This window comes from Pseudopipra pipra, chromosome 3, assembly GCF_036250125.1.
Source record: "Pseudopipra pipra isolate bDixPip1 chromosome 3, bDixPip1.hap1, whole genome shotgun sequence".
NCBI classification, from domain to species: Eukaryota; Metazoa; Chordata; class Aves; order Passeriformes; family Pipridae; genus Pseudopipra; species Pseudopipra pipra.
In genome coordinates, this window is record NC_087551.1 from 84,896,669 (window position 1) to 84,922,795 (window position 26,127).

The window sequence follows — 26,127 nt, forward strand, 5'->3', positions numbered from 1 at the left end:
GAATGTTTAGGAGTTTGAAGGCTGTTCTTAAAAATTCAGTTACAGATAAATAACAGTTTGTCTTTTGAAAAAAAAACGCATTAAATGGGTAGAATTAGTTTTCAATAAAAAAAAAAGAGTGCTTTATGTTCTGTGTCTAACATGGTAATGTATGTGTCAGTCTGCCCAGATGTTTGGTTTTTTGCTGGAGATACTTAAACACCAAAACCTCTTTGTTACAATTTAGCTTGTGGGATTTTGGTTGGCTTACATTTACCTTCTTTAAAATTCGTTCTAGAAATAACACGTATAGAAACTGTCAATGGCAATAATAGGTCACCTCTTTTTTGCCGCTTCTGTGCTTTCTCTATTAAATCCCCATAGTCATCTAAAACTTGCAGATGTGACAGGCTATAGTTATACTTGTCTGCAGGAGTCTGAGAAGCAGAATGTATGTAGATGCGCACTTTGCACATCCCCTTGATGTTCTCTCCCCTCCATACTGCTCCAGTTCCTCCAGTTAGGCCCTATTTCCATTTAAGACCTTCAGGCACTGCTGTATTATCATTGACTTAATCTACCTGTGTATATTCATTCAAGATTTCAGGGCCCTAGGCTTTGGCTTCAGGGCAGCTTTTGAATGGATGAGGGTGACACTGAACTAGAAGCATCATGCTCCGTACAACCTTCTGTATGTTCATTCTTTAGTGCCTCGCAGTGGTCCAAGGAATGTGAGAGTGTTCGATGAGACTACAAACAGCCTTTCTGTACAGTGGGATCATGCTGATGGGCCAGTTCAGCAATACAGAATCATTTATTCACCCACTGTGGGAGACCCTATCGATGAATATGTAAGTTCTGTAATTCCTTAGTAAACACTGAGATGTTCTCAGTTGATTCTTTAGGCTACGGAAAAACAAAGACACTTGTTCTACGTGTAGTACATTTTGCAGGCTATATGGCTTCTTTGTTCATTATCAGTGCTGAGAAGCCATGGTTTGTATGAAATGGGTTTATATTCATGAAGTTGCAGAACATATATGGTTTAATGATCAAATTTGTGTGTAAAATATTCTTAAATATGTGAGTCATGCTGCATTAATCAGAAGATTCTGAGCAGAACCTCCTTCCTGGCATTTAATTTAAATGCAATACAATGAATAGCCATCTATTACTTCACACTGTTCATTATGAAATCAGTGTGCTAAGATACAAAACAAACATAAGTCAGCATTTTATAAATTGAAGAGAGTTGGCAAAGTCTAATAAGAAAACAACGGTAACTTTGATTCAGCATCTAACTTGCTGTTGTAAGTTTAGGTATGAATTTTAAGCATTTGTGTTTCATTTCCTGCAGCTTAATGATAGTGCAAATTACAGTCTGAAACTTATAAAATTCACAGAGTGTTTATAGCAAAGCTAAACTCAGATCCCATAGAAGTCAGTGGCAGAATTCCTGCTGACTACCACCAGCCAAAATGTAACATGTCTAGAATGCTATTTAAATGCTATTATTGCTTGTATATTGTTATATAGTGCATGCTGAAAATTCACTATTTGAAAATTCCCTACTGGACCTGTTAGTTAGGACACATATATTTATCAACACATATCTTCTTTGCAGAAAACACTTGAAAATTTATAAAAACAGAAAATCTCAAACAATTCAAAATGCTGACTGGGACATGCTTTTGAGATAGATTCCTCAAGTTACTTTCCATAGTTTCAGTATTTTATGGAGCTTTATGGAGCGATATTCCTTTTGGGATTATACCTACATTTTCATTAGAAGGTAGCAATAGTGCATGGCTGCACCAGGAAGTTGAGACTGAGGAATGCATAATAGGGACGTTTTTATATATCAAAATATTTAGACCTTCCTTCTCAGACTAACTTATTTCTGCCAAGAAAGTGATATCCAAAGATGAAGATAATGAAAAAGTAGAGATGAAACTGCGGACTAGTGGAAATAACTTTGACTTTCACCCCCATTTTATGAACTTTTCCCTGTCTTTTTTATGTCTCCAAACACATCATCATGATTTCTTCCTTTCTATGAGGGAACAGTACTGAAATCGTGGTGAAGAATTGCAGCACCTCAGTCTGATGTGAGGATTGGAATTGAAGAGTCAATTTGGTTTATCTTTTTGTGCTGACCACAGGGTTTTATAATTTGAAATAACAAAGACTAATAATTGTTTATAGGTTATAACCCTTTATATATCCTGAATGAATTTTTTTACAGTGGACATAAAAAAAATTGTGCCAAATGTCAAAACAAATTTTGGGTTCTAGTAACTGTCATTACTGATCAGTTACAAGACTGTGAGTGTGTTTACCTCTGTTTCGTTTGTGTTCTAGACAACAGTTCCTGGGATAAGAAATAATGTGATACTACAACCACTACAGTCAGATACACCATACAAAATTACTGTTGTTGCTGTGTATGAAGATGGAGATGGTGGACAACTGACTGGAAATGGCAGAACTGGTAACTAGTTTTCATATTGTGTATGCTTTTTAAAATTTAAGACGTATTCCTTGAGCACTCCAACATTATTAAGGTTTCATTGTTAATTAGGTTTTTGATGTGGTTGTTACCTTATAGAGTAACAATGTGCATTTCTAGAGGTTGAAAAACAGTCACTAGTCTAATTAGAGTGCTTTTCTTTCTTTTTAGTTGGTCTGCTTCCTCCTCAAAATATGTATATAACTGATGAATGGTATACACGATTCAGAGTTTCCTGGGATCCTTCACCATCCCCTGTTCTTGGCTATAAAATTGTATACAAACCTGTGGGTAAGAAAACCTATTCATTCTAAGTATACCAATTTCAGAACAGTGAGTAGCTAATGGCAGATCAGAGTAGAAATCATATGTATCATGAAATTTTTGTGCTAAATGATCTATTTATTTCCTTTGTTTACTGATTTTCCTGAAAGCTTAAGTCTTATTATCAGTGTTTTGTAAGAAACACAAACTCTCAAACACAGTTTCATACGTTCAGTTACAGAGATTGAATTGTATAGTTAAAATTTGATACAGTGACCTGACTTGGTTTTCATCTCTTTAATATCTCTTGTCCTTCTAAGGGTATGAACTGGTATGTGTGAGATGAGTACTGGACAAGTATTTAGGTGTTATGGCCTTCAGAACCTTTGTTTTATGTGACAGTCAAGAAATATACATACCTTTCTAGAAGTTAAACACAAAAATTGCATAATAGTCTGTAAAGCTGTGTTTATGTTCTGTTTGCAACATTCTAATATGCTAAAATATAAGAAGTCAGTATGCTTTGTTTTAGATAAAATGAGACTAACATTTACTGATGTAAGAGATGGGGAATGGTTTTGTAGCTCATGTAATCATGATTCTTTCTCTGTCTTTGTACTTAATGCTTCCTTTCAATTCAAGGTTCGAATGAGCCCATGGAGGTTTTTGTGGGAGAAGTGACTTCCTACACCTTGCATAATCTGTCTCCTAGTACTACTTATGATGTGAATGTTTATGCCCAGTATGATTCTGGAATGAGTATACCTCTGACAGATCAAGGCACTACATGTAAGTCAGAATAATTTTGTGGTCATGCTAGATACGTAAGCTGATCTGAGATAAAATTGATTAAGAGAAGATTTTTAAGGCTGATTTTTAGAAAGCCTGAGTATCCTCTCATGGAGAATACTTACCATCTGTCCATGATGTAGATCTTAAAAATGCTAAGCTTGGGAACAGTAAGGAAGATACATTTTTAAGTAATGATCTGATGATATAAAATTTTATAGTCTACTTCCTAAAATTTTATTAAGCTATAGTTGAAATCAGTTTTTAAGTATCCAGGGTACTACAGAATCTAACCATGTTAAGCAGGTCTAGTCTTTTTGCTTCTCTGCTTTTACCTCACAGGAATGTCCAGTGATTGAAACATCAGCATTTCAAAATGAGATAATTGTAATGATGGCCTCTCCAACTTCTAAAAATTTCTTCAGTTAAGATGAATCATTCATCCTGAGTTTTGTTGACTTAGTACGTTCTTTTCATACTGCCAGATTTTGATTTTTGGAAGTTTCTTATTTCATAAAGAAATCAACTTACTTCATGTCAAAACTCATAAAATGGGCTGTTACCCAATACGGGAAGGGTATCAGATTTTGGGCCTTTGTAAGTGGCTAGGCAGGGATCTCTAGGGCATAATATAAAGAGATTGTAACTGGATCTGCTCTTTCTTTCTGTGAGGATTTTTAAAAATCGAGTTCTGGATCAGCACTGCTAATATGATTTTCATTTTGGTGTTCTTTATCCATTACATGCTATTTTCCAGAGAACAGTTTATCTCTTTCTCTTTTCACAGTATATTTGAATGTCACTGACCTAACAAGTTACAAAGTGGGTTGGGATACTTTCTGTATCCGATGGTCACCTCATCGGTCAGCAACTTCCTACAGGCTGAAGCTAAACCCAGCTGATGGTAAGTACATTTTATTTTTGGCATTTTCTGGTAACATAATTGTCTCATGTCAGTGACAGCAACACTTCTTTGTCTTTGTGGCAGTCACTCACCATAAGCCATGATACATCTGGTTGAGCTTTAAAGATCTGAATGTAACCTGTTTTTCTCTAGTGGTGAAAAAGCTGCGAAGGTGGAGTGCTGCCTATTGTCAAGTGAACTTTCATTAGTGGGAATCTACTAGTTACCTGCTTTCACATGTAGACTGCAGTGTCACTCTCCAGTATGCTCCAGGGTTCATAATCACCACACAGTCTTGGTCTAGAAAGGGTTTTATGGGACAAGATTAAGACTGCTGTAGCATTGGCTCCAACCTTCCTCTCAAGAGGTCTCTAGTTTCTACACTTACTTGTACACATATTGAAAGGGGAGTAGTGAGTTCTAACTGTCTCTCCCTTGGGCTTTTTTCAACAGGTTCCAGAGGAAAGGAAATCACAGTACGTGGATCAGAAACGAGCCACTGTTTTACTGGCCTCTCACCAGACACAGAATACAATGCCACTGTCTTTGTTCAGACTCCTAACCTTGAGGGTCCTCCAGTCTCTATGAGGGAGCATACAGGTAGGTAATAGATACTGTGAACCTGAAGTTTTGGCTGTAGAACTTGTCTTGTTTCAGCTGTAGAACTTGTTCTGCTCCTAAATGGCTTTCAATACCTCTTTAAGTGATTTTCTTTCCTCTTAATGTTATGTCAAATGGAATTTATGGGGTAAAGAAAAATTTATATGCTCTTCAAACCAAGTATTTCCTAGCACTTGGTTGAAAAATAGATACTTTATCAGAATGCTGTGTTACTGAGCTCATGTAAAAGTGTTCCTTTTATAATGAAATCTTTTACTTTTTACTTTTAGCTGTAATCTCATTATTCTTGTAATACAAGAAAGTTTTCCTTGCCAATTTTAATTTTTTTACATTAGCGAGAAGACATTAGAATCTTTCTGTTGGATAATATAATATATAATCTAGAGTTTTTTCCTTGAATGAAATAATTTATATGAAGTAAAAAAATTATTATTTCATTTCAGTCCTCAAACCTACAGAGGCACCAACTCCACCACCTACACCTCCTCCACCTCCCACAATCCCTCCAGCTCGGGATGGTATGTTTATTTCTAGAATCATTCAATATTTTTTATATAGTTGCTGCACTACTTCATAATTTAGTTCCATTTTTCATAACTTCAAATAGATTCAAAACTAGTACAGCATTTTAGGAAAATGAAGTTTGAAACCTTTCCTAATGCCATCCCTTTGTTCTAGAGCTTTACTAGACTTCAACATTTCCTTGTTTAGAACAGCAGTTTTTTTCTGTTTTGCGGAAAAAAATCATTTATATTCTATAGCTCTGCAGCGAGTCTGTGAGATTAGCTGCTCTCAGCAGACAATTTATGTTTTATGGTGGCTGCTCAAAGAAAAAATGTGATTGAAAACATTCGTATTTTATTCTTGAGCTCTTCCTCATTTCTTGAACTTTTCTTTGAAATATTTTAATAAATGTTTTTGAGTTGAACATTAGTCATCTGCCAGGTTGACTGTGTGGTAGTAAGCATTTGCTGAATATTGGTCATTTTTGAATTTGCAAATTTTGAAGTAATGATCTTTATTTTATGATGATATGGTTGATTTGTTTTAAGACTTCCTTTTCTTCATCTTTCAGTATGCAGAGGTGCCAAAGCAGACATAGTGTTCTTGACTGATGCTTCCTGGAGTATTGGTGATGATAACTTCAACAAAGTAGTGAAATTTGTTTTTAATACAGTAGGAGCCTTTGACTTGATTAATCCCGCTGGAATCCAGGTAGGTTTGTTATTTCAAAAAGAAAGAGAAAGAAAGAGAGAAAGAGAGAAAGAAAAAAGAAAGAAAGAAAAAAGAAAGGAAGAGAAAGAAAAAAGAAAGGAAGAGAAAGAGAGAAAGAAAGAGAAAGAAAAAAGAGAGAAAGAAAGAAAGAGAAAGAAAGAGAGAAGGAAAGAAAGAGAGAGAGATAGAGAAAGAAAGAAAAAGAGCAGAAAGGATTGTGTGCATATTGCTGTGCTGTGTACCTGAATATGTGTGTGTATTGACATACATATTTAAAAAAGATTTTTCAATTATTTAATGCTTATTAATATACCACAATAAATATTTAAATGGAGAAAGTTGGTCTGAATGTGGAGATACAAGACTGAACACTGTGATATATTCCATTTCAGGTTTCATTTGTGCAATACAGTGATGAGGCAAAATCTGAATTTAAACTGAATACATTTGATGACAAAGCCCAGGCCCTGGGTGCTCTTCAAAATATTCAGTACAGAGGAGGAAACACAAGGACAGGTAATTTTGGGCTGTAATTATATTTCCTTAAGATAAAATGTTTTCAGAAACTGCCTCATTATCCTAATATTACATGGCTGAAGAATTAGGTTTTTCTGTTGTGGTTTAGCTATTGCCCTTAAAAAGTAAGTGATTTCTTCTCTTGTGGATAATATGGATGATTCCTTGTTTATTGTACACTTTGCAGGCAAAGCCCTAACATTTATCAAAGAAAAGGTTTTGACTTGGGAGAGTGGCATGAGGCGAGGTGTTCCCAAGGTACTGGTTGTTGTCACAGATGGTCGGTCTCAGGATGAGGTGAGGAAAGCAGCGACGGTCATTCAGCACTCTGGTAAGCAATTCACAGTACCTGGCTATTTCATTTCCATATTGCTTCAATTATCTGGTCATCATTTACTCATCTTTTATGACTCAGAAATGTATGCTGAATATTTGTGAAAAACTCAAAACTATTAATAGAATTCACACGCTGTCGACCAGACTTACTTTTTGTTTCTAAAGCTTTCTTTCTGGGGGAGGATGTGGCTTCCCAAAGTAATTCCTCATGCATATCATTTCAAAGATGTGGCTTTTAGTTACTTCTTTCTCTTCTTTGTGTGTGAACCCCAGGGATCATTGGGAAGTGTACTGCATTCTAGGGTTTACGATTTAATGGGCCTGGTTTTTTTTTTAAGATTTACGTTTTATCTGGTATAAACCAGTAGATCTCCAGTTAAAGTAACTGCTTTTGATGGAGCTGGGTCTGAATGGACTCGCTTATTGCCTTTTGAGCTGAAAAGCATTGTGCTTCCTCTTTAGATTTGCTGAATGTGGCTTATGTGAGTGAAATCATCTGTTCCTGTCCCTGCACCCAGCATTTTGCATTGCAGTGCATGAACCATGTAGAGATGTACTTCCTTATTGGAATCACATGCATGTAAACCACAAGTGATCATTTTCTCTGTCTTTGTGATCTGAAGGGATTGGCTCTGTCTAGATGATTTCTACAGTCTCCCTGGACAATCTGCTTCAGTGCTTAACTACCTTAGTAGTAGGAGAGCTTTGCCATGCCTTTCACCTAAGTCTTTCTTCAGGCTAGTGAAATTATTGTCTTCATTTACCTAGTTAACCAGGAAACAGTTGATCACTGTCCATTGTAACAGGCCATCATATTTGAAACCTGTTGTCATTTCCTCTTTCTGAATTCCCTTTTCTAGCCTAAACAAACCCATTTCCTTCAACCTCCTTTTGATCAAGTTTTTCAAACCTCTTATCACTTTTACTCTCCTCTCTACTTGCTTTGATTTCTACGCATCTTAAATGTCGTGCTTAAAGCTGGACAGAGTGTTTCAGCCAAAGCTTCACCACAATTGGCTACAGAGGAATAATTATCTTATTTTTGAAAAAATAAAGATATAAATAAAAATATCTTTATCATTTGGAATAAATGTGAGTTCTTCTTTCAGCCTTCAACCAGCCCACTGTCTGTGCAGTTTCTCATGAATGAAAATTATACCTGGTGATATGATTGAATTCTGGGGTCTGGATTCTCTTCCTTTGACTTAAGATATCTAAAAGCTAAATGTCTAGTCTAAAGTCATCATGTAGGATCCTTTTATGGTTAGTGAAGAGAACAACAGATAGACATCTGCAGACAATGACTTTTCCTGTCTTGAATTCAGCATCGTAGGGAGGTGAGATGAATTGCATTCTGAATCTGCCCATGTCTGTCTAGTGATAATAGAGAAAGACTAGACAAGTAGCCTAGACTTGTTAACTTGGAAAGTAAAAATTGGTGAGGGGAATACTACCCTAAGAAAGTGAAACTAAGAAACATGAAATGCAGTAGATGGCAACAGATAGACAACAGGATAACTCATAGTCTGTACAGAGATTTTGGCCATAGAGCAGATTTAAGATAATATAGAGTTGAGAGAACTGTACATATTGCATTAAAGAGTGAGAGGACTATGTAGCCAAGGATGTATGAGATTGGATAATGCCCCCTCAAAAAAGGAGGAGAAAGTTCTGAAAGAAAGATGCAAAAACCAGTCTAAGCCTTTCTGAGCTTGACAGGGGTGAAAGGATATCCAGAATGTATGCTAATAGGTAGATCCTGAGAAATCAATGATAGAGATGGTTTGTGAAATATTGGCCTGAAAAATGGTAATGTATATTTACTACATTTCAAGTAACAAGTGTTATTTTTACAGGCTTCAGTGTCTTTGTGGTTGGTGTGGCTGATGTAGATTACAATGAGCTGGCCAAGATTGCCAGCAAGCCCAGTGAACGTCATGTATTTATTGTTGATGACTTCGATGCCTTTGAAAAGATTCAAGATAACCTTGTCACCTTTGTGTGTGAGACAGCTACCTCAAGTGAGTAGAAGACATTGTTTTTCCTGTTCCCAAGTGAATATGCTGCTACAGTTGAGTTGCAGGTTGACCTTGGGCGGACACATGTTGCCCACCAAAGCTGCTCTGTCACTCCCCTCCTCAGCTGGACAGGGGAGAGAAAATATAACAAAAGGCTCTGGGTCAAGATAAGGGCAGAGAGCGATCACTCACTGGTTACTGTCGTTGGGCAAAACAAACTCAACTTGGGGACGTTATTAATTTATTGTCAATGAAATCAGAGTAGGATAATGAGAAAATCAAGTATTAAAACACATTCCCTCCACTGCTCCCTTCTTTCTGGGGTTAACTTTACTCCCAATTTTCTCTATCTCCTCACCCCCAGCAGCCAGGGGGACAGAGAATGGAAGCTATGGTCAGTTGATCACATGATTTCCCTGTTGCTCCTTCCTCCTCATGGGGAGAACTCTTTGCATTCTTCCCCTGTTCCTGTGTGGGGTCCCTCCCATGGGAGATGACCTTGTCATCCAAGACCTTGTCAGCATGGCTCCTTCCCATCAGCTGCAGTTCTTCACAGTGTGTCCCTCATGGTGTCACAAGTCCTGCCAGCAAACCTACTCCAAGGACCTGGGGCTACAGGTCCTTCCAGGAACCTGCTCCAGCATGGGCTCCTCCATTGGCTGCAAGTAGATATCTGCTCCCCTGTAGACTTCCATGGGCTGCAGGAGGACAGTCTGCATCACCATAGCCTTCACCACAGGGAAGACCAGGAATGCAGGGGAATCTCTGCTCCAGTGCCTGGCAGAGTTGCTTCTCTCATGTATTCTCACTCCTCTCTCTGGTTGCAGGTTGTTGTGCCATTGCTACACATACATACCCCACCCCCCTCCCCCTTGCCCCTTGTTAAATCTGTTATCCCCCAGTTGCTACCACTACTGCTGATGGGCTCAGCCTTGGCCAGTGGCAGGTCCATCTTGGAGCCAGATGGAACTGTCTCTGTTGGACACAGGGTAAGCTTCTGGCAGCTTCTCACAGAAATCACCCCTGTAGTTCCCCTGCTAGCAAAACCTTGTCATGCAAATCCAACACAAGTTGCCATCCCATTTAAGGTACATCAAAAAGTTATATTTCATAATAATTCGACATAGTTTAAGGGAGCAAATTACTTTTTTAAAATTTTGAAGTAGGTATTGTATTTTATGTAATCTTGTCTTGTATTTCAAAAGTACTGGTAAAAAAAAAGTTTAACAGTCAGTGACAACTTCTGCTCTTTAAGAAGAAGTAGAATGATGCCTGATGTGAACTGCAGGGCACAACAGATATCTTACTTACCACTGGGATAGGGTTGCTAAAGAACTAAAGCTACACTGTGTGATGCTGTTTTAAAATTATCTACAGTTGAGTTGTTTACTCAAGTGAAATCCTTCTATGGCAAAAATAAGAAATTCTCAGGCCTGTCATGTGCAACTGTGTGCTCTCTAACTGCCTCATCTGCTGGCTCCTGAGGAGCTACATAAATATGCAGTTTTTCCTTGTGAATCTGACAGCTATTATGCAGCTCGACTCATGCCTTAAATATTCATGGAAAGACTGTGTCATTGTCCTCCTTTCTTCATATGAATTATACTCTTAAAATATTTGTGGTTTCATTTCTTGTTCCATACAATTTTTCACAGTAGAAATAACCTACTAAAAATGATGAGTAAAGAATTTGACAGCACATCTACCACAGCACGGAACACAGTATGACAAATGTAACAAAATTTGACTCATATTTAACAATAGCATAGACTTCTCGGTAACAAAACTTTCTGAAGTATATGTATGTTCATCTCATGCTAGGTTTTGTAGTTTTGAATTATATATTGTTTCATGTCTTTCAGCTTGTCCCCTTATTTACTTGGAGGGATACACTTCACCTGGTAAGCAACTGTCTAATATTTTGGCATAAGTTCATTTGCGTCTTGTACAGCTCTACAATGTTTCTGTTTTTTATTTTCTCTCTGGATTTAAAGGTTTCAAGATGCTGGAATCATATAATCTAACGGAGAAGCATTTTGCTTCTGTACAAGGCGTATCACTGGAATCAGGCTCTTTCCCAAGCTATGTAGCATATAGACTCCACAAAAATGCCTTTGTCAGCCAGCCAATACGGTAAGTAAACCTGAAAGACTCATATTTAGGGTGAGCAGATGGGAAAGGATTAACAGAGTTTTTAGATGATAGCATTAGTGTTTTATGGAAGTTGTGTTAATTTGATGTTTTTACTGAACAAAGAATATCTATCATTGTTCTCATTAAATGCTAATCTATTCCTTCCATTGCAGTCACAGTTCATTATTAATCCAGTTGTTCACTGTTCTTTGAAATTATGCTTCTTAACCATTTGAGTTGCATATAATCCACAGTTTATACTTAGACAGTTGAACGACAGCCTTCTTAGTACAAGAAGCTCTCCACTGCCAGAGAGAAATGGTTTCAGTATGGTGGGATAAGCATCACTTTTTTCAGAAGCGTTGTTCCTACTGCAGTAGGCAGCACGCTGATGCCACTGATTTAGGGTAGTTTCTCCTCTACTTGACTTGCCTTATTTGGCAAATGGCGTGGAGTTTTCAAGGGCCTGTGGTTATGGGTGGGTAATATATGGTCAGTCTGGCCAACATTTTTTCACAAAGAACAAAAAGACTTAGGAGTTGGTTTTACTAAGAGGGGAACAGTACCTCTCTCTTCTTTTTTTTTTTTTTTTTTTACATTTGTTTCTCTCCCATTTATTTAAGTAACTTTCAAAAAAGGTTATTCTGAGTCAGAGGAGATGCATAAAGATAGCCCATTGTTCCTATTAAATTTAAGGAAATTTAGTCTTCTTTTCACAGAAGCCTTTGAAACCTTCTGAAATTCTGTCAGATTGGGTAAAGATCAGATCACAAGCGCAGGAGCTGAGGTTTATGAAGAAATAATTTCTTTTTGCCAGCCTTCTCAGATCACAACTTTAAAAGGGGAGGACTTGAGGACTTTTGAGTTCATTGGCATGCGTTAATAGCTATAGGGGTGATAGTTCTCTGACAGCCTCGATTTTTACAATCTAGGGAAGTACAGATAATCCCAATTATGTGTTAAGATAGACCTTGCATTTAGCAGGATTAGCTGATGAGAAGACAATAAAAAGACAGACTTCCTCTTTATTTCATTTTTTTTAGAATGTTGTGATACATAGTCTAATGTCTGCTATAAGAGGTGGAGGACTTGCCAGAGTATTCTGGGCACTTATTTTTCATGAGAATCCAGAAAATAAAACTCACTTTAGACTGAGTCAGCAAAGCAATAAAAGCATACTGATCCTAGTGGCATAGTTGTTTCCATATCTGAAAGAACTTGTTATCTGGGTTATAACTTGTGTTGCTATATCTACATTAATACTTGCATTCTTGCACTGTGCTGTGTAGTGTTGTTGACTTAGTGATACATTTTTATTGCAGTGTCCATAATTGTATGGGTACATAAGCTTTGCCTAATATACAAAGGAGGTCCTCTCTTCATTTTAAGATTTTTAAGTTTATGTTCATGTAGCCAAATCCCACCCTGAGCTCCATTATAATAGTTAAGGAGAAGCAGTAGCCACCTCCTTTCTTACAGTTCCTTTACTGCATTCCCTCCCTTCCCCTTTAGAAAATACTGGAGATCATTTCAAGCATGGTTTTATTTACTTTTGTCTCTTTGCTTTTTTAATGTCTAACAGTTCAAATATCACAAATTTAAACCTGAGCCACTAAAGAATGAGCTGGAGCCCAAATGCATCACTAATTGCAGAGAAGATGTTGAATATCTCCTTTACCGTACCTATGCCTGAAAGGCAGCAGTAGTTAAGTGCTGTTGCCTGACTGAAACAGACCAGATATAAAAAGCGTGGTCTTTTTTTCTGTACTTATCATCAAGGAATTTAAAACATGTGCAGTTTATACAGAATCTTGCCACAAGAATCAAGAGTTCTTGGTCATATTTCGGCTTCCACTGTATTGGTGCCGGGACCAACAGAAGACAGGCTGTGAGTTCATCTTAGCAAATCACATGATGTTTTTCTATCACAACAGTATTTTCTATTTGAAAGTGTAGTTAAAATATTCTGTTCCATTGAACGCTGTGGTTTCCCTGTTACTCTTGTGTCTTTTCTTTGAAAAAAGAGCAAATTATGAAGATCTTCTTTTCCTTACGTGTTTCCATGTGAAAAAATATCTTCATATTTTTTTAACAGAGAGATTCACCCAGAGGGATTGCCGCAGGCATACACTATCATTCTGTTATTCCGTCTCCTGCCCGAATCCCCCAATGAGCCTTTTTCAATTTGGCAGATTACAGACAGAGATTACAAACCTCAAGTTGGAGTTGTACTTGATCGTAAGGATGATTATATTTATTGCATAGAGAAGTTATATGTTATGTTACTTTGTATGCATTCTTCCCAAATATTTCCAACCCCAAAACATTTCTATAAGATAAAAGGATTATATATTTTTTGGTTTAAGAGATTTTTTTTAAACTTTGTGCATCTATTATTCAACTAAGAATAATTAATCTAAGCTACATTTCAACTTTAGTATGAACTCTGAAATCAAAGGAAAGTATATCTATGTACTTACAGGTCATTAAGACCACCTATGATCTGTGTTTACCCAACTGAGGGATAAACTAGATTTTATCTATAAGTCTATCTTAGGAGGGTGGTTTCAGTAGTACATGTGAAATGAAACGTATTATTTTCATTTATTGCAGCTGGCAACAAAGTGCTGTCATTCTTTAACAAGGATACACGAGGAGAGGTTCAAACTGTAACTTTTGATAATGATGAAATAAAGAAAATCTTTTACGGAAGCTTCCATAAGGTAAAGGATTGAAATTACAAATGTTTCTTTCTGAAGTGCTGTTCTTTGAAATAAAAGACAACTAAGCAGAAGTTACTGCCAGTTATATCTGTTCCTTGGATAGTACTTTAAGTTGACATAGGGACTTACAGATCATGTAAAACAAGATCTCTGAAGTTATAACTTTCCTTTGAACCAATGTAAGATATTTGTCAAGATATTGTCAAGAATTTGTTCAATTTGTAAGTGAAGGGATACATCTGAACAAGAAATTGTAGCCTAGTTCCTGGCACATGAAAGAGGGAGAATAAAAGATAAACTTGAAAAAAAAAAAAGGAAAGGAAGTTCTGGTGACAAAAGATTGGGGTGTGTGTGTTGTGATTTGAAATCATTCAGAGAAGAGGAAGATGTAGCCAAAGAAAGTGAGTAGGAACCAATGTTGGTAGGCGAATAACATATTGAAGAAGATTCTTATGTTTATCAAATATAATACATGTATTTTGTATGTATGAATGTGTATTCATATGTTTTTGGCTTAAATTCATTGGGCTAAACTATTCTGTTCTCATGTTAACTAAGGAAGCAACGATAACGAAAGAGAGCCCATAAGAAATCTGTTTATGATTTAGAATGAAACTTATGTTTTTTGAATTGTCAAAATGGCTAGTGAAATCCTTGCATGTTACTGCATCTGCCTTCAATTGTGACAGTTTTGTGCTTGCTTTTCTAAACTTGTGCATGGAATTATGAAAATTTGATCCTGCTTCCTTACCTCTACTAACCCAAGTGTTTGGGTGTCAGGCTACATATATATCTAAAAATAATTTAAAAATATTTTCTTGCTTGTTAAGTATATATGTTTAGGGCAAGAAAGTGAGTCGCAATTGCAACACTTTTGGTCAGCTGAAATGCACATTCTCATGTTTTCATTTATCTCCCTTCTGTTTAGTTTAGTTTTTGTCGGATGACTAATTATGGATGGAGTATAGCATTTGTTTTCTTTATGACTAGTGACTTGCAGCATTCCTTTGCAGATACTGATAAGGGGTTGCCTCTGTCAACTTCCAGATACTGGAGGCCACATTTTCAACTGAGCTCTCTTTGGCTGATAGCAGGGAAAGATAGCTGGTGCCAGCATTATGATGTTTTGTGACTTCATTTGTTTAAAACACAGAGGATTACGGAAATCACACAGTACTATAAAAGCTAGTGATTTCCTCAGAATTTGACAGAGGATAATTTCCCAGACTGGTTCTATGTTATATCCAACTATTCTTTAGAATTTATTTAATACCTAATTATTTTTGCATATATGAAGAATTGTTTAAGTCACTGATTTTGTGACTGATAGTTACAATTAGCTTCGGATCACAACTACATTAAGCAGCCTTTAATTTGTCCTTGACATTTGGCATTTTGTCTTTTTTTTTTCTTTTAGTAGGACAACTGAATTTTAAGGAAATGTATAAATCTATTGACGTGAGAAAAGCTGTCAGTATAGGTTAGGATATATATTGTTTTTTGAGTCATCAACAAGAAGTACTGTTGAGACACAGAGCAATATGTAGCATGCCTCATTTTACATATCAGTGTGACAGTTGATACTTCCCTTCTTCAGGTCGGTGGTGTGGAGCTCTCTATGTGCTATACTGCCAGCAGTCTGTTTTAAGTGTCTGCTGCTAATTTTATTGATGTTTAGAATCAAATTTTTCCTTTTAGTTTCTCTAAATGTGCTAGAGTTGAGCAGAATTGTCTGGCAGCACTTACGGTGAAGCTCTTCTCATTTATCAGAGCAAATAGGGAATAATCTGCAGCCCCTGTTAGATGCTAGAAATACTAGCAGTAATGTAAAATTGTTTGTTACACTTGCTAATGAAAAACAATTACAGGGAAAGTATAAATCCAGAATTTTTTATTATTTTAGTAAGTAAATACACTAATACATATGAACAGAAAGTTAGCTTAAGATGCCAAACGATGTATGAGAATAACATCCATTTGCAAATTTTCTTAAAGCTCTGGAACTATGAATTCTTGCTTATGGGACTGTTTCTTAAGCAAAAATGTCTCACTTATTTAGTGAGCCATTCCACTTCTTTTTTCCCCAGAAAGGAATCAAAAGTTCAGATTTTTGTAGTATTTAAAGTAGCTAGAGGAGCTTTGATTTAAAGAATCATAGAATCATAGAATCATAGAATCATAGAATCAGCTGGGTTGGAAAAGACCTCCGAGATCAAGTCCAACCCTTGATCCAACACCACCGTGGTTACTAGACCATGGCACTCAGTGCCACATCCAGTCTCATCTGAAAAACCTCCAGGGATGGTGCACCATCTCCCCGGGCAGCCCATTCCAATGTCTGATTACTCTCTCTGTAAAAAATTCTTTCCTAATATTCAACCTAAACCTGCCCTGGCAGATCTTAAGACCATGCCCTCTTCTCCTACTGCTGGTTGCCTGGGAGAAGAGACCAACCCCCACCTGGCTACAACCTCCTTTCAGGGAGTTGCAGAGAGTGATGAGGTCTCCCCTGAGCCTCCTCTTCTCCAGGCTGAACAGCCCCAACTCCCTCAGCCTCTCCTCATAGGGCCTGTGCTCGAGTCCCTTCACCAGCCTTGTTGCTCTTCTCTGGACCTGCTCCAGCACCTCAATGTCCTTCCTGAACTGAGGGGCCCAGAACTGGACACAGCACTCCAGGTGTGGCCTCACCAGCACTGAGTACAGGGAAAGAATCACTTCCCTGGTCCTGTTGGCCACACTGTTCCTGATCCAGGCCAGGATGCCATTGGTCTTCTTGGCCACCTGGGCACACTGCTGACTCACGTTCAGCTTCCTGTCAATCCAAACTCCCAGGTCCCTTTCTGCCTGGCTGCTCTCCAGCCACTCTGTCCCCAGCCTGTAGCGCTGCAGGGGGTTGTTGTGGCCAAAGTGGAGGACCCGGCACTTGGCCTTGTTGAACCTCATCCCGTTGGAATCAGACCATCTCTCCAGCTTGTCCAGGTCCCTCTGCAGAGCCCTCCTGCCTTCCAGCAGATCAACACTCCCCTACCCCAACTGGGTGTCATCTGCAAATTTGCTAATGGAGTGGTATTTGGGATGTTTTCATCATGTAGCTAAGCTTATTTCTCTGAATTCTCTCCAGGATAATTACTGACGTTGCTATCTGAGTCAGGTTGTAAATGATGGCATCATGGGCTTCCCCAGCTCCCGTGCTGGGAAAGACTTATGTATCAGCCATGTTGATTAGCTCCTAATAACGGATAGCAGTAGTTTCAGCTGGATGAAGGAAGGAAAGTAAGACTAACACATTCCTGAAGGTACTTCTGCAATTTCTCCTACCATCCAGTTTCAAAGAAATAGCAAATCTTTACAATGCAAGAAGTTTGTTTTCCAAAATATCAAACATTTTTGTGGTTTCCTTTTGATGACTTAGTGGCTTATTCGGTGAAATGCAGTTAACTAAACCTAACTGTAGGGAAATTTACTTTGGCATACTTGAACACTCTCTGTAGCACAGCTTTGGTGAAAGCTGTTGAATCTGGCAAGTCCCATAGGAAAAAATCTGACTGCCTGAGACAGTCATTAAGTTTATAACTGATGTTTTGGACAGACAGACAACTTCTTCTTTCTTATTCTTACCATGCTAGACTTCCTTTTAACTTACCATTTTGCAGTAGTTAGTCACACAAAATTTGATAATGAGTATATGTCTTTCTGCTGATATATATATGGAAATTAGTTTGCTTAGCTTATTGATATGATTCCCTTAGCAGTAGATCAGAACACCATCAAACTTTATCTTACAAGGTGTCCAGAGAGAAAGATGTTTTCTTTCCTAAAATCTCATGAATGAAATGGTCAGAACTGATTCTGTATGTTGGTGTGTTAGAAATTGTTGAAGACAAAATGTAGCAGGCTTGAATATAGAGATGTTTTATTTGCTGTAAAGACAAGATGCCTCATAGTATTAGATTTATGCCTGGGCCATGAGATTTAGGCTGGAATTCAAATCTGACATTAAATCAGTGGTTAGCCGACTGAGTCAATGACTTGGGAGAGCTCTGCTTATTTTTGATTGCTGGTATCTCTTCTTATTTGGATGGATGGGCAATGCTCAGCAGTTACTCGTTTGAACATTTTCAAGTTGATGGTCTCATTCGGCATTCTGATGTAGATTCACCTCTTCTAAGTTTTGTGTGCAGATAAAAATGCAGTAATATCCTTTTGCTATGCAATGTCTTTTACTTTATTGAAATTGTGACAAATGCTTAACACTCCAGTAGAAGGCCTTGCCTGTTAGGTACCTGTCAGAACTAGTAAATTACATCTGTGATGAGCTTAAGCTGGATGATGCATTAATTAACCTGTAAAATTTAGTCATACAATCAAATGACTGAGTATATGATGTATAAATTATAATGAATTTAAAGTTTTGGCATAGCACTTATTTTATTTTATGGAAAGTTTGGCATGTAATACCCGATTATACTTTGGACACACTCAGTTATCTTTCCATTATTTTTTAATTATTTACTCAAGGAACATTGTTGGGAATACTAATAAAAAAACCTCACTTGTATATAAAGCATAAGCACATAATTTTAAAAGAGTTTTAGGTAAGCTATGCTGATGCCTTGGAGACAACTCTGCATGGAAAAATATTTAATAGGGGAAAAAGAAGAACAAATTCTCAGGGGAATGTTCATGCACTTGTTTACTCAGGACATTTAAGGAAATCTCTCACTTTTATGCCAATTTTTAAAGCAGTAATCAAATAACAATATGCTTCTGAAGGATTATGTACTGGGATAACAGAAGCTTTAAAACATAAATGCCTATGTCAGGGATTCTTTACTGCTGATCTTAATGTATTGATATTTTAACAATTACATAGATGTTATAATGATGTATGTAAAATATATGCGGTATTTAAGGTATATAAAGCCCCATAAAACTTTGTTGCCTTAAGAGGACCTTCCATCAACTGCATGTGCTAAAATGCCAGACCCTTCTTTGTTTCCTTGAGACTCCTGGATGTTTTCTGTTTTCACAGAAATGTAGAAAATTCACATATATTAATGTTTGCCATACATACTATACATTTTTGGAAAGATAATATTTGCTTAGATTTTGTTTGTTCCTCTCTGTAAGGTTTGCTGTGTTTCCCATAAGCATTTAATTCTCTTTTCCTGGTAAACGTACTCTCTTTATTGCAGTCATTCCTTTCTCCCTCCTAAATTTCCCCTATTTCCTATAATTAATCTCTTCCTCTTCTTCCCTGTTTCTCCTTATTTTAGCATATGTTTTTGCAGCCATATTTCTCTCATGGAAATTTCTCTCTTGCATCTTCCATTATTTTGTCTTGTTCTGGGCAGGCTTCTCTGGTCACTTCCTGTATCTCAATGCAGCTAATGCCTCTGGTTGAGTCATCTGTGGAAATTGAACCCTGGATCTTTGGATCTGAAACAATCTACTCTCTGAGCTACAGGCAGAGTCTATTAGCCCGTGGGCAGTCACAGACTCATAAACCTCTTGTGTGGTCCCAGACATCAGAGGAGGACAAGAAATGCTTATATTCAATTCTTCTCAAAAATTCTTTTATTTTTTACTTCTATGCCATCTTAAAGCAATTTTCAGGCAAGCTTTTTAAATAGCTTATTATAGTTCAACTATTACATTAAACACTATTTCTTTGCTGTGCTTGTGTATTCATCTTATTGACCTTCAACACATTCTAAAGAAGTTATTTATATCATAGACTTTCCTTGAGTTTGAATTTTTCCACCAGTTGAAATTAAAGCAGGTTTACTAGGAAGAAACTTTCAAACAGTACTACCTAATCAGTGAAATACTCTTATGCCTATGTGCCTTTTTTAACTATTATGCTTAACTTTTTTCAGGTCCATATTGTTGTAACTTCATCAAATGTTAAGATTTACATTGACTGCAGTGAAATACTGGAAAAACCAATTAAGGAGGCTGGGAACATCACAACTGATGGCTATGAAATACTTGGGAAACTTCTAAAAGGCGACCGAAGATCAGCAACAGTAAGCAATAAATATGAATCCATTCATTAATGTGAGCCCTTGAAATTTTCTGAGGAAAGAGATTATAGATTAAGGATCACTAAGAAATGAGTGTTGCACCCAAAGCTTCTAAGTGTCTGTACTGTAAGACCTAATATACTTAACTGAGAAGTTTGGTCTTGATAGCTTCTTGTTCCAGCAGAATTGCAAGAACAAAAATCAAATAGCTGAAAGTATAAAAGCAGTCAGGTAAATTCAAACAAGCAGTCAAGTATAAAGCAGTCAGGTAAATTCAATCAAGAGCAGGAATGTTTGTCTCTCAATAGAGCAGTTAATCAGTAAGTGCATTTACTGTGGGTTCTCTATCACTGAACATTTTTTATAGAAGAATTTTTATTCCTAAAAGACATTCTCTAATGAACAGGTTTTAATTCTGACATGTCCTGTGGTGGGTGTTCTACTGGGTGATCAGAGAAATCCGCAATGACTTTATGATCTATAAGCCTGTAATGAAAAAGTGGCTGCTGCTATGAAGGTTGCATCAGTTATCCTGATATATACTTAATATGTAATAATATGTAATTGATACTATTACCTGGGCTTAGAAGATTTAAGTCTACAGTCTGACCCATGTGTGCAAACCCTACCAGCTGAGGATCTTACAGTCTACCTAAGATCCCCATTTCAGCCTTTCTGAAAAACCTTTGGCTGCTAATGTGAGTGAAAAGTTCTGTTCATGAATCTGAATTAATATATGACCCAAGGACTGCAGTCTTCAGAGCTGGTCCAGAAGTTTTTCAACCAGATTTCATGCTGAACTCTACAGGCACTCAGCTGATGTAGAAATTCATTGGTATTATTCATTAAGCATTGCAAAATATTTCTTGAGTCACATTATTTGGTTATCTTTTGTCCCAGAACAAGAGCAAGCATCAGTGTTTGAAGTTCTTGTAGCCTTATGTAGGTTTGGTTTTAAATTTTTTATTATTTTTAAATCCTTTTTCTGTCAGTGTCAAAAGAAGAAGTGAAAGTATGAATGATGTTAACCTCATTAGAAATAGAGGAGTAATTTTTAATGATAATGTCAATAGATTTCATAATTAACATCTCTCATCTTTCAAGAGTATTCCATTCTTTTACAGTTAGAAATCCAGAATTTTGACATTGTATGCAGTCCAGTATGGACTAGCAGAGACAGATGCTGTGATCTTCCCTCAATGGTAAGTATAAGCGAAAGAGAGGCTATTCAGAAAAACGTTATTAATAGGAAATTTAGCAATATCAATATTAGGCTGGTTTTATACCTTGTACTGACAACACCTCTAAATCACAGCTGTCAGAGCAGCCACTGAACAATACTGCATTTCAAGGTTTTGTGTTTGAGGGTGAAAGGTTGTAATGCTAGAATTGAGCCCCTTAGGAGTGGTGCAAAAAACGTCCATTATAATATAATTTCTGTGATATTGAAGAATATCCATTATAATATAATTTCTGTGATATTCTTTGTCAGTTCAAGTTGATTGTCCAGTGCATATAAATATTAGAGCAAAAGAAATTGCATATGAATTTGATTTTACTTGTGCCTGTGTTGTTAGTACCTTGCATAGCTCGCAAAGAAAATTTGCTAAAAAATATAAAAGGTGCTGTAGAAACATTTGGAAACCACTGGTGAGATGTGAGTTTTATTTTTACTTGAAAACAGGATAATAGAGAATCTTCCTTCTATTGTTTTAGAAAAGCATGCTGCCAGTGAGTACTTTTCTTTAAAATGACAGTAATTGTTGTGATTGAATTTTCAGAGAGATGAAGCAAAGTGCCCAGCTCTTCCAAATGCTTGTACCTGTACTCAAGACAGTGTGGGACCTCCAGGACCTCCTGGACCAGCTGTAAGTTACCAGCTCTAACTATTTGCAACAGAGAGATTTCTGATTTTTAGATTTATGGAAATAGTTTTGTGTTGATCTGTGGTTTTGTGAAAAAAGATCAGTCAGAGACATAGTTTCTATCAACATGTCCATAACATCACAGTAATCTGTCCCCATTCCATCTTAATTTCAAACACAGGCAGCTCCTACCACTTCTATTTATTTATATAATCTTTTGCTGTATTTCCAATGTGATCATCACTGTGAATAGCTCCTCATTGTTTGATAGGTTGAAAGACTGGCCCAGTCTCAGCTGTCTTGCACACCGTGTACAAGATACTTTTAATGGACTGTGTAAATATTTTTCCTAAATAAAGAATCAGGATTTCACTCCAAGGAAAGATTCTTTACTCTGTAAGGGAAATAAATTAGTTACTGTCTTTATTTTTTGTATGGAGAAATAGTCTATAGAATGAATATGCTCCTATCCATTGCTTTGAATATGAGGGAGTTATGCTCAGCCCAGTAGTCCTTCTACTTTGAAGCTGTCAAACTGCTGCATGAGGAATCTGAAGCCCAGTTAAGTTGTCTGGTAGTCTACTAGAGAGATATCCAGAGATTTTGATGAATATAAATTGAAGAAGTTTCTTTCTGCAGAGACAAAAATCACAATAATTTTTGTCAGCTGAATTGGCAAGTCTGAAGCTGATGTGGTTTACCTGAGTTCCTCATGCATCTTTTATTCTAGCACTCTTTTTAGCAGTGATCTGTACACTTCAAAACTTCGGAATTTCATATAAGTTTGTTAAAGAGAATTCATAATGCACACCAGTTTTATGTACCTTTTCTTTCTGTGTATAAAATAATTTTTCTTTCTGAATACTCAATTTAGGGTGGTCCAGGTGCTAAAGGTCCCAGAGGTGAAAGGGGTTTGACTGGCTCATCTGTAAGTATCTTTCCTCTAATGCATCTATAATAATGTTGCTACATGTTTACCTGTATGAAAATTTATATGCTTAGTTTTATGCTGAGCTAAGAATGGAAACTTGAAAGTATGCCTTTATGTTATTTATGTGCAGCCAACCTATTTGAGACTATATATACACAGTCTATGTATCTTCAAAGGTGTTGACTGCACATAAGGATACTGGGATTACAGGCATCAGGGTGTTGATACACGCTCTGCAGCATTATTGTTCTCTCCTGTGTACAGAGGAGATGGCTACGCTTCTAATTCATGCTACCAGAGGGCATGTATTGGCCAACATGAGTCAGAGAATAGCTTATGAAAGGGTATGCCACTTGAATGTTTCTAAAGTTGTTCTGAAGTATTAAAGGTGTCTCCAAGCTTCTGACTTACCTTAAGTGTCTAACCCAAAGGATTTTGCAGTTACAGATCTCAGAAGGCATTGACATTTACAATTTTGTTTTAATTTTCTGCTTTAAGGGCCCTCCTGGTCCTCGTGGTGAGACAGGTCCTCCTGGCCCTCAGGGTCCGCCAGGTCCGCAGGGCCCCAATGGGCTGTCAATCCCAGGTGAACCGGTGAGTGGCCATTTTGGGTGCAGGTGGGAACGTGTGGGGAGCCAGAGCTGTCCATGCGGATGATGGTCCTGCAAAGAGGGTGACAGTTTTGCCTGAATGTTCATTGGTCCCTGCAGGGCAGTAGTATTATGAAACAAGTCTATTTCTGAAACAAGTCTCTTAATACAACGGCTTTTTGTGTCCTGAATGTTAGATGTGCTTATGGGATACCAATGAAGAGACAGATCCTAAGCACTGTAATGTATATTGTGCTACTCTGTTTTCAGTCTTAATGGCTTTTCTGTAGAGTTGCTAGGCATTCCAGCTTTAGGACTCAAAACTATCAAACTGTGGTGCAGGAAAATTAAGCATGAAATATTAATTTGAAGACTTTCTCATAGACCTACATCTATTGTTTGGCCTAAATCAGTCGCTGAAGGTTCAGAGAGGAAATGGGTGCCTATATCTAGTCATACAGAACAACCCTTCATACCTAGGAGGTTTTCTTGGCAATAGCATGCATATTTTAGCAAGGTACTGCTTCCGATTTCATGCACGTGCCTTCAAAGCACTGATGAAATTTCACCATATTCTGTTTTTTATAGTAATAGCATACTATACTATACCCTTTGTTTACATTGTGTGTATGAAGACTGCTTTTGCCACATTTTAATAAGCAATCACCCCAAAAGTAGGAATATGATTCTGATGTTTCCTATTTAGGATTAGCTTGAATTTTAATACATTCAGGAGCTTTTTGTATGAAGTCTTTTATCAAAATATAAAGTTTATGGAAAACAAAATAGAATTGGTGTGTGATTGCATCCCGTCTTATTTTACATTTGATAATAGGTTACCTGCTCTGTCTGTAATGTAATGTAATTTGGGAAATGGAAAATAAAATGTGCTTGAGGATAGACATTAGCAACACGGTCTGCTTTGTAAGGACAAAGTAGAAAGATTTTCTTAACCTGTGTAGATACTTTTCAGGCTTTTTTTCATATACCAGGAGGAAAAACTTCATCAAGATGTTCTAGAGGTGCCAAAGAGCAAGAAAGGGCAAACACATTCCTTTTAGACATGGAATACAAATAATATATTTATTTGTCACATTCAGTTGATAAAGTCTGAAGAATGAAAATGCCAACATTCATGGAATTTCTCATTAACTCACAAGAAGTTAGAGCACCACTTTTGAGTCCTAGTTTTCATACCAATTGCGATTCACGTTGGCAGGCTATGTTTACAAATTGTTTGGTTACTAACAGTTCTTAATGCTGGATTATCATGAAGCCACTGTAAAAAATAACTATTGTATTGTCAAGTTTAGCTCTTGTGGGTTTAGACTGTGCATTTATACTACAGTGCTGTAGTGTATATGAAAGGCAAGCTACCTATGAAAGGCAATACATTGCTTCTTTATATGCTCCTACACCTTGTGTCCTGGAAGTGTGTAATATCTTTTAGACCATGGGTTAGAGGAAACTAGTGATACTTTAAAAAAACCGAGATTTCACCTTTCATGAGTTTAGATAGCTCCATTCCCCAGCTGAGAAAGATAAAGGAGATTGGAAGAAAACATGTAACCCCTCACCGCTTTCCTACTGTGATATCATCTGATATCAGCTGTGATATCAGTCATGGACTCAAAAGTCCATGTCACTTTCTTATCAATTGAAGCCCCCTTCAAATGCCTTGTTTTTAATATAATATCACCCAGTCATCCTGCATTTGCAAATGTTTGTTAGAAGATCAGTATTGCTTCACTTAATAGGTCTATGTATCTTGATTTATTCCATAATATGTAGTTGGGTTATGGATTCCTTAATTTAGGTGTCTTGTGGGAAATATTTTCTATCAATTTACACAAATTAATTCTGTGATTCAGAATATCTTGCAATCATTTATGAAAATTATAGGGTCGTCAAGGAATAAAAGGTGATGCTGGCCAACCAGGACTACCAGGGCGATCGGTAAGTTGATGCTTAGACAAGGTAATGTCATTTTACTCTATTCCTGATACAGGTTTGCTGCTGGACATCTGTCTTTGACATCACTAGGAGTCATGGGCTCTTCTCATACCTTCCTAAGTAATAGTTTTGGAAACATATTTGTCTTATACTTAGAAATTTGAAATATAGGAAATAGTAAACCATTCAAAACAGCAAGAGTGAAAGAACAGCTGTACTGAGTCAAGCGAAATGTCCATCTGGACAGTTGTGAAGAGTACACTGGTAGCGTCCCAGGAAGGTCTCTCAACTGCTGACCACTTGCAGTTAAGCATCTTCCTGAAATAAAGGTTGCAGAACCTTTGTGGAACCCCTCTTCAGCAATGTTGCCTAATTACTTCCTTCTTTTGGAATTCAAGTGGTCTTGGGACATTAACTGTCTGTGTTCTGAAAGAAGAAAGCAATATTCAATTTCAGTTACTTTCAGGTTTCTATATTGTAAACTAGGATTAGGTTTTGAGGAGAAGAATTTAGGATATTTTTAGATAATTGGCGAAATTTAGATAATCTAAGGTCATTTTACCGCACATGTGGTGACATAATGAATATTTCTTGGTTACTGTATTGTCCTTAATTTTACTGGAGATATATAGACTAGATGGGGGATGTTTAAATGTTGTTGTGGATTTAATTTTATATATCAGATAATGTCAGTCATGGGCCAAGGGCCTTGTATTCCTTACCTGTTTTATTAGTCCTTATAACCCTGAGTAATA

At 37.0% G+C, this 26,127-nt stretch overlaps 1 protein-coding gene across 2 annotated transcripts in view; it reads left to right on the forward strand.

Annotated features, from left to right (window-relative positions):
* COL12A1 (collagen type XII alpha 1 chain) overlaps positions 1–26,127 on the forward strand; it is a 102,626-nt gene that overhangs the window by 59,865 nt on the left and 16,634 nt on the right. For both annotated transcript variants that reach the window (XM_064650123.1, XM_064650124.1), the window contains 21 exons: positions 688–830; positions 2,341–2,470; positions 2,660–2,779; positions 3,395–3,541; positions 4,329–4,445; positions 4,899–5,045; positions 5,510–5,584; positions 6,142–6,281; positions 6,674–6,797; positions 6,985–7,128; positions 8,990–9,154; positions 11,014–11,052; positions 11,146–11,284; positions 13,380–13,522; positions 13,898–14,007; positions 19,887–20,036; positions 21,158–21,235; positions 21,815–21,901; positions 22,773–22,826; positions 23,328–23,423; positions 25,322–25,375. In XM_064650123.1, coding sequence (XP_064506193.1) covers positions 688–830; positions 2,341–2,470; positions 2,660–2,779; positions 3,395–3,541; positions 4,329–4,445; positions 4,899–5,045; positions 5,510–5,584; positions 6,142–6,281; positions 6,674–6,797; positions 6,985–7,128; positions 8,990–9,154; positions 11,014–11,052; positions 11,146–11,284; positions 13,380–13,522; positions 13,898–14,007; positions 19,887–20,036; positions 21,158–21,235; positions 21,815–21,901; positions 22,773–22,826; positions 23,328–23,423; positions 25,322–25,375 — 2,402 coding nt within the window. The remainder of the gene's footprint in view (positions 1–687; positions 831–2,340; positions 2,471–2,659; positions 2,780–3,394; positions 3,542–4,328; positions 4,446–4,898; positions 5,046–5,509; positions 5,585–6,141; positions 6,282–6,673; positions 6,798–6,984; positions 7,129–8,989; positions 9,155–11,013; positions 11,053–11,145; positions 11,285–13,379; positions 13,523–13,897; positions 14,008–19,886; positions 20,037–21,157; positions 21,236–21,814; positions 21,902–22,772; positions 22,827–23,327; positions 23,424–25,321; positions 25,376–26,127) is intronic.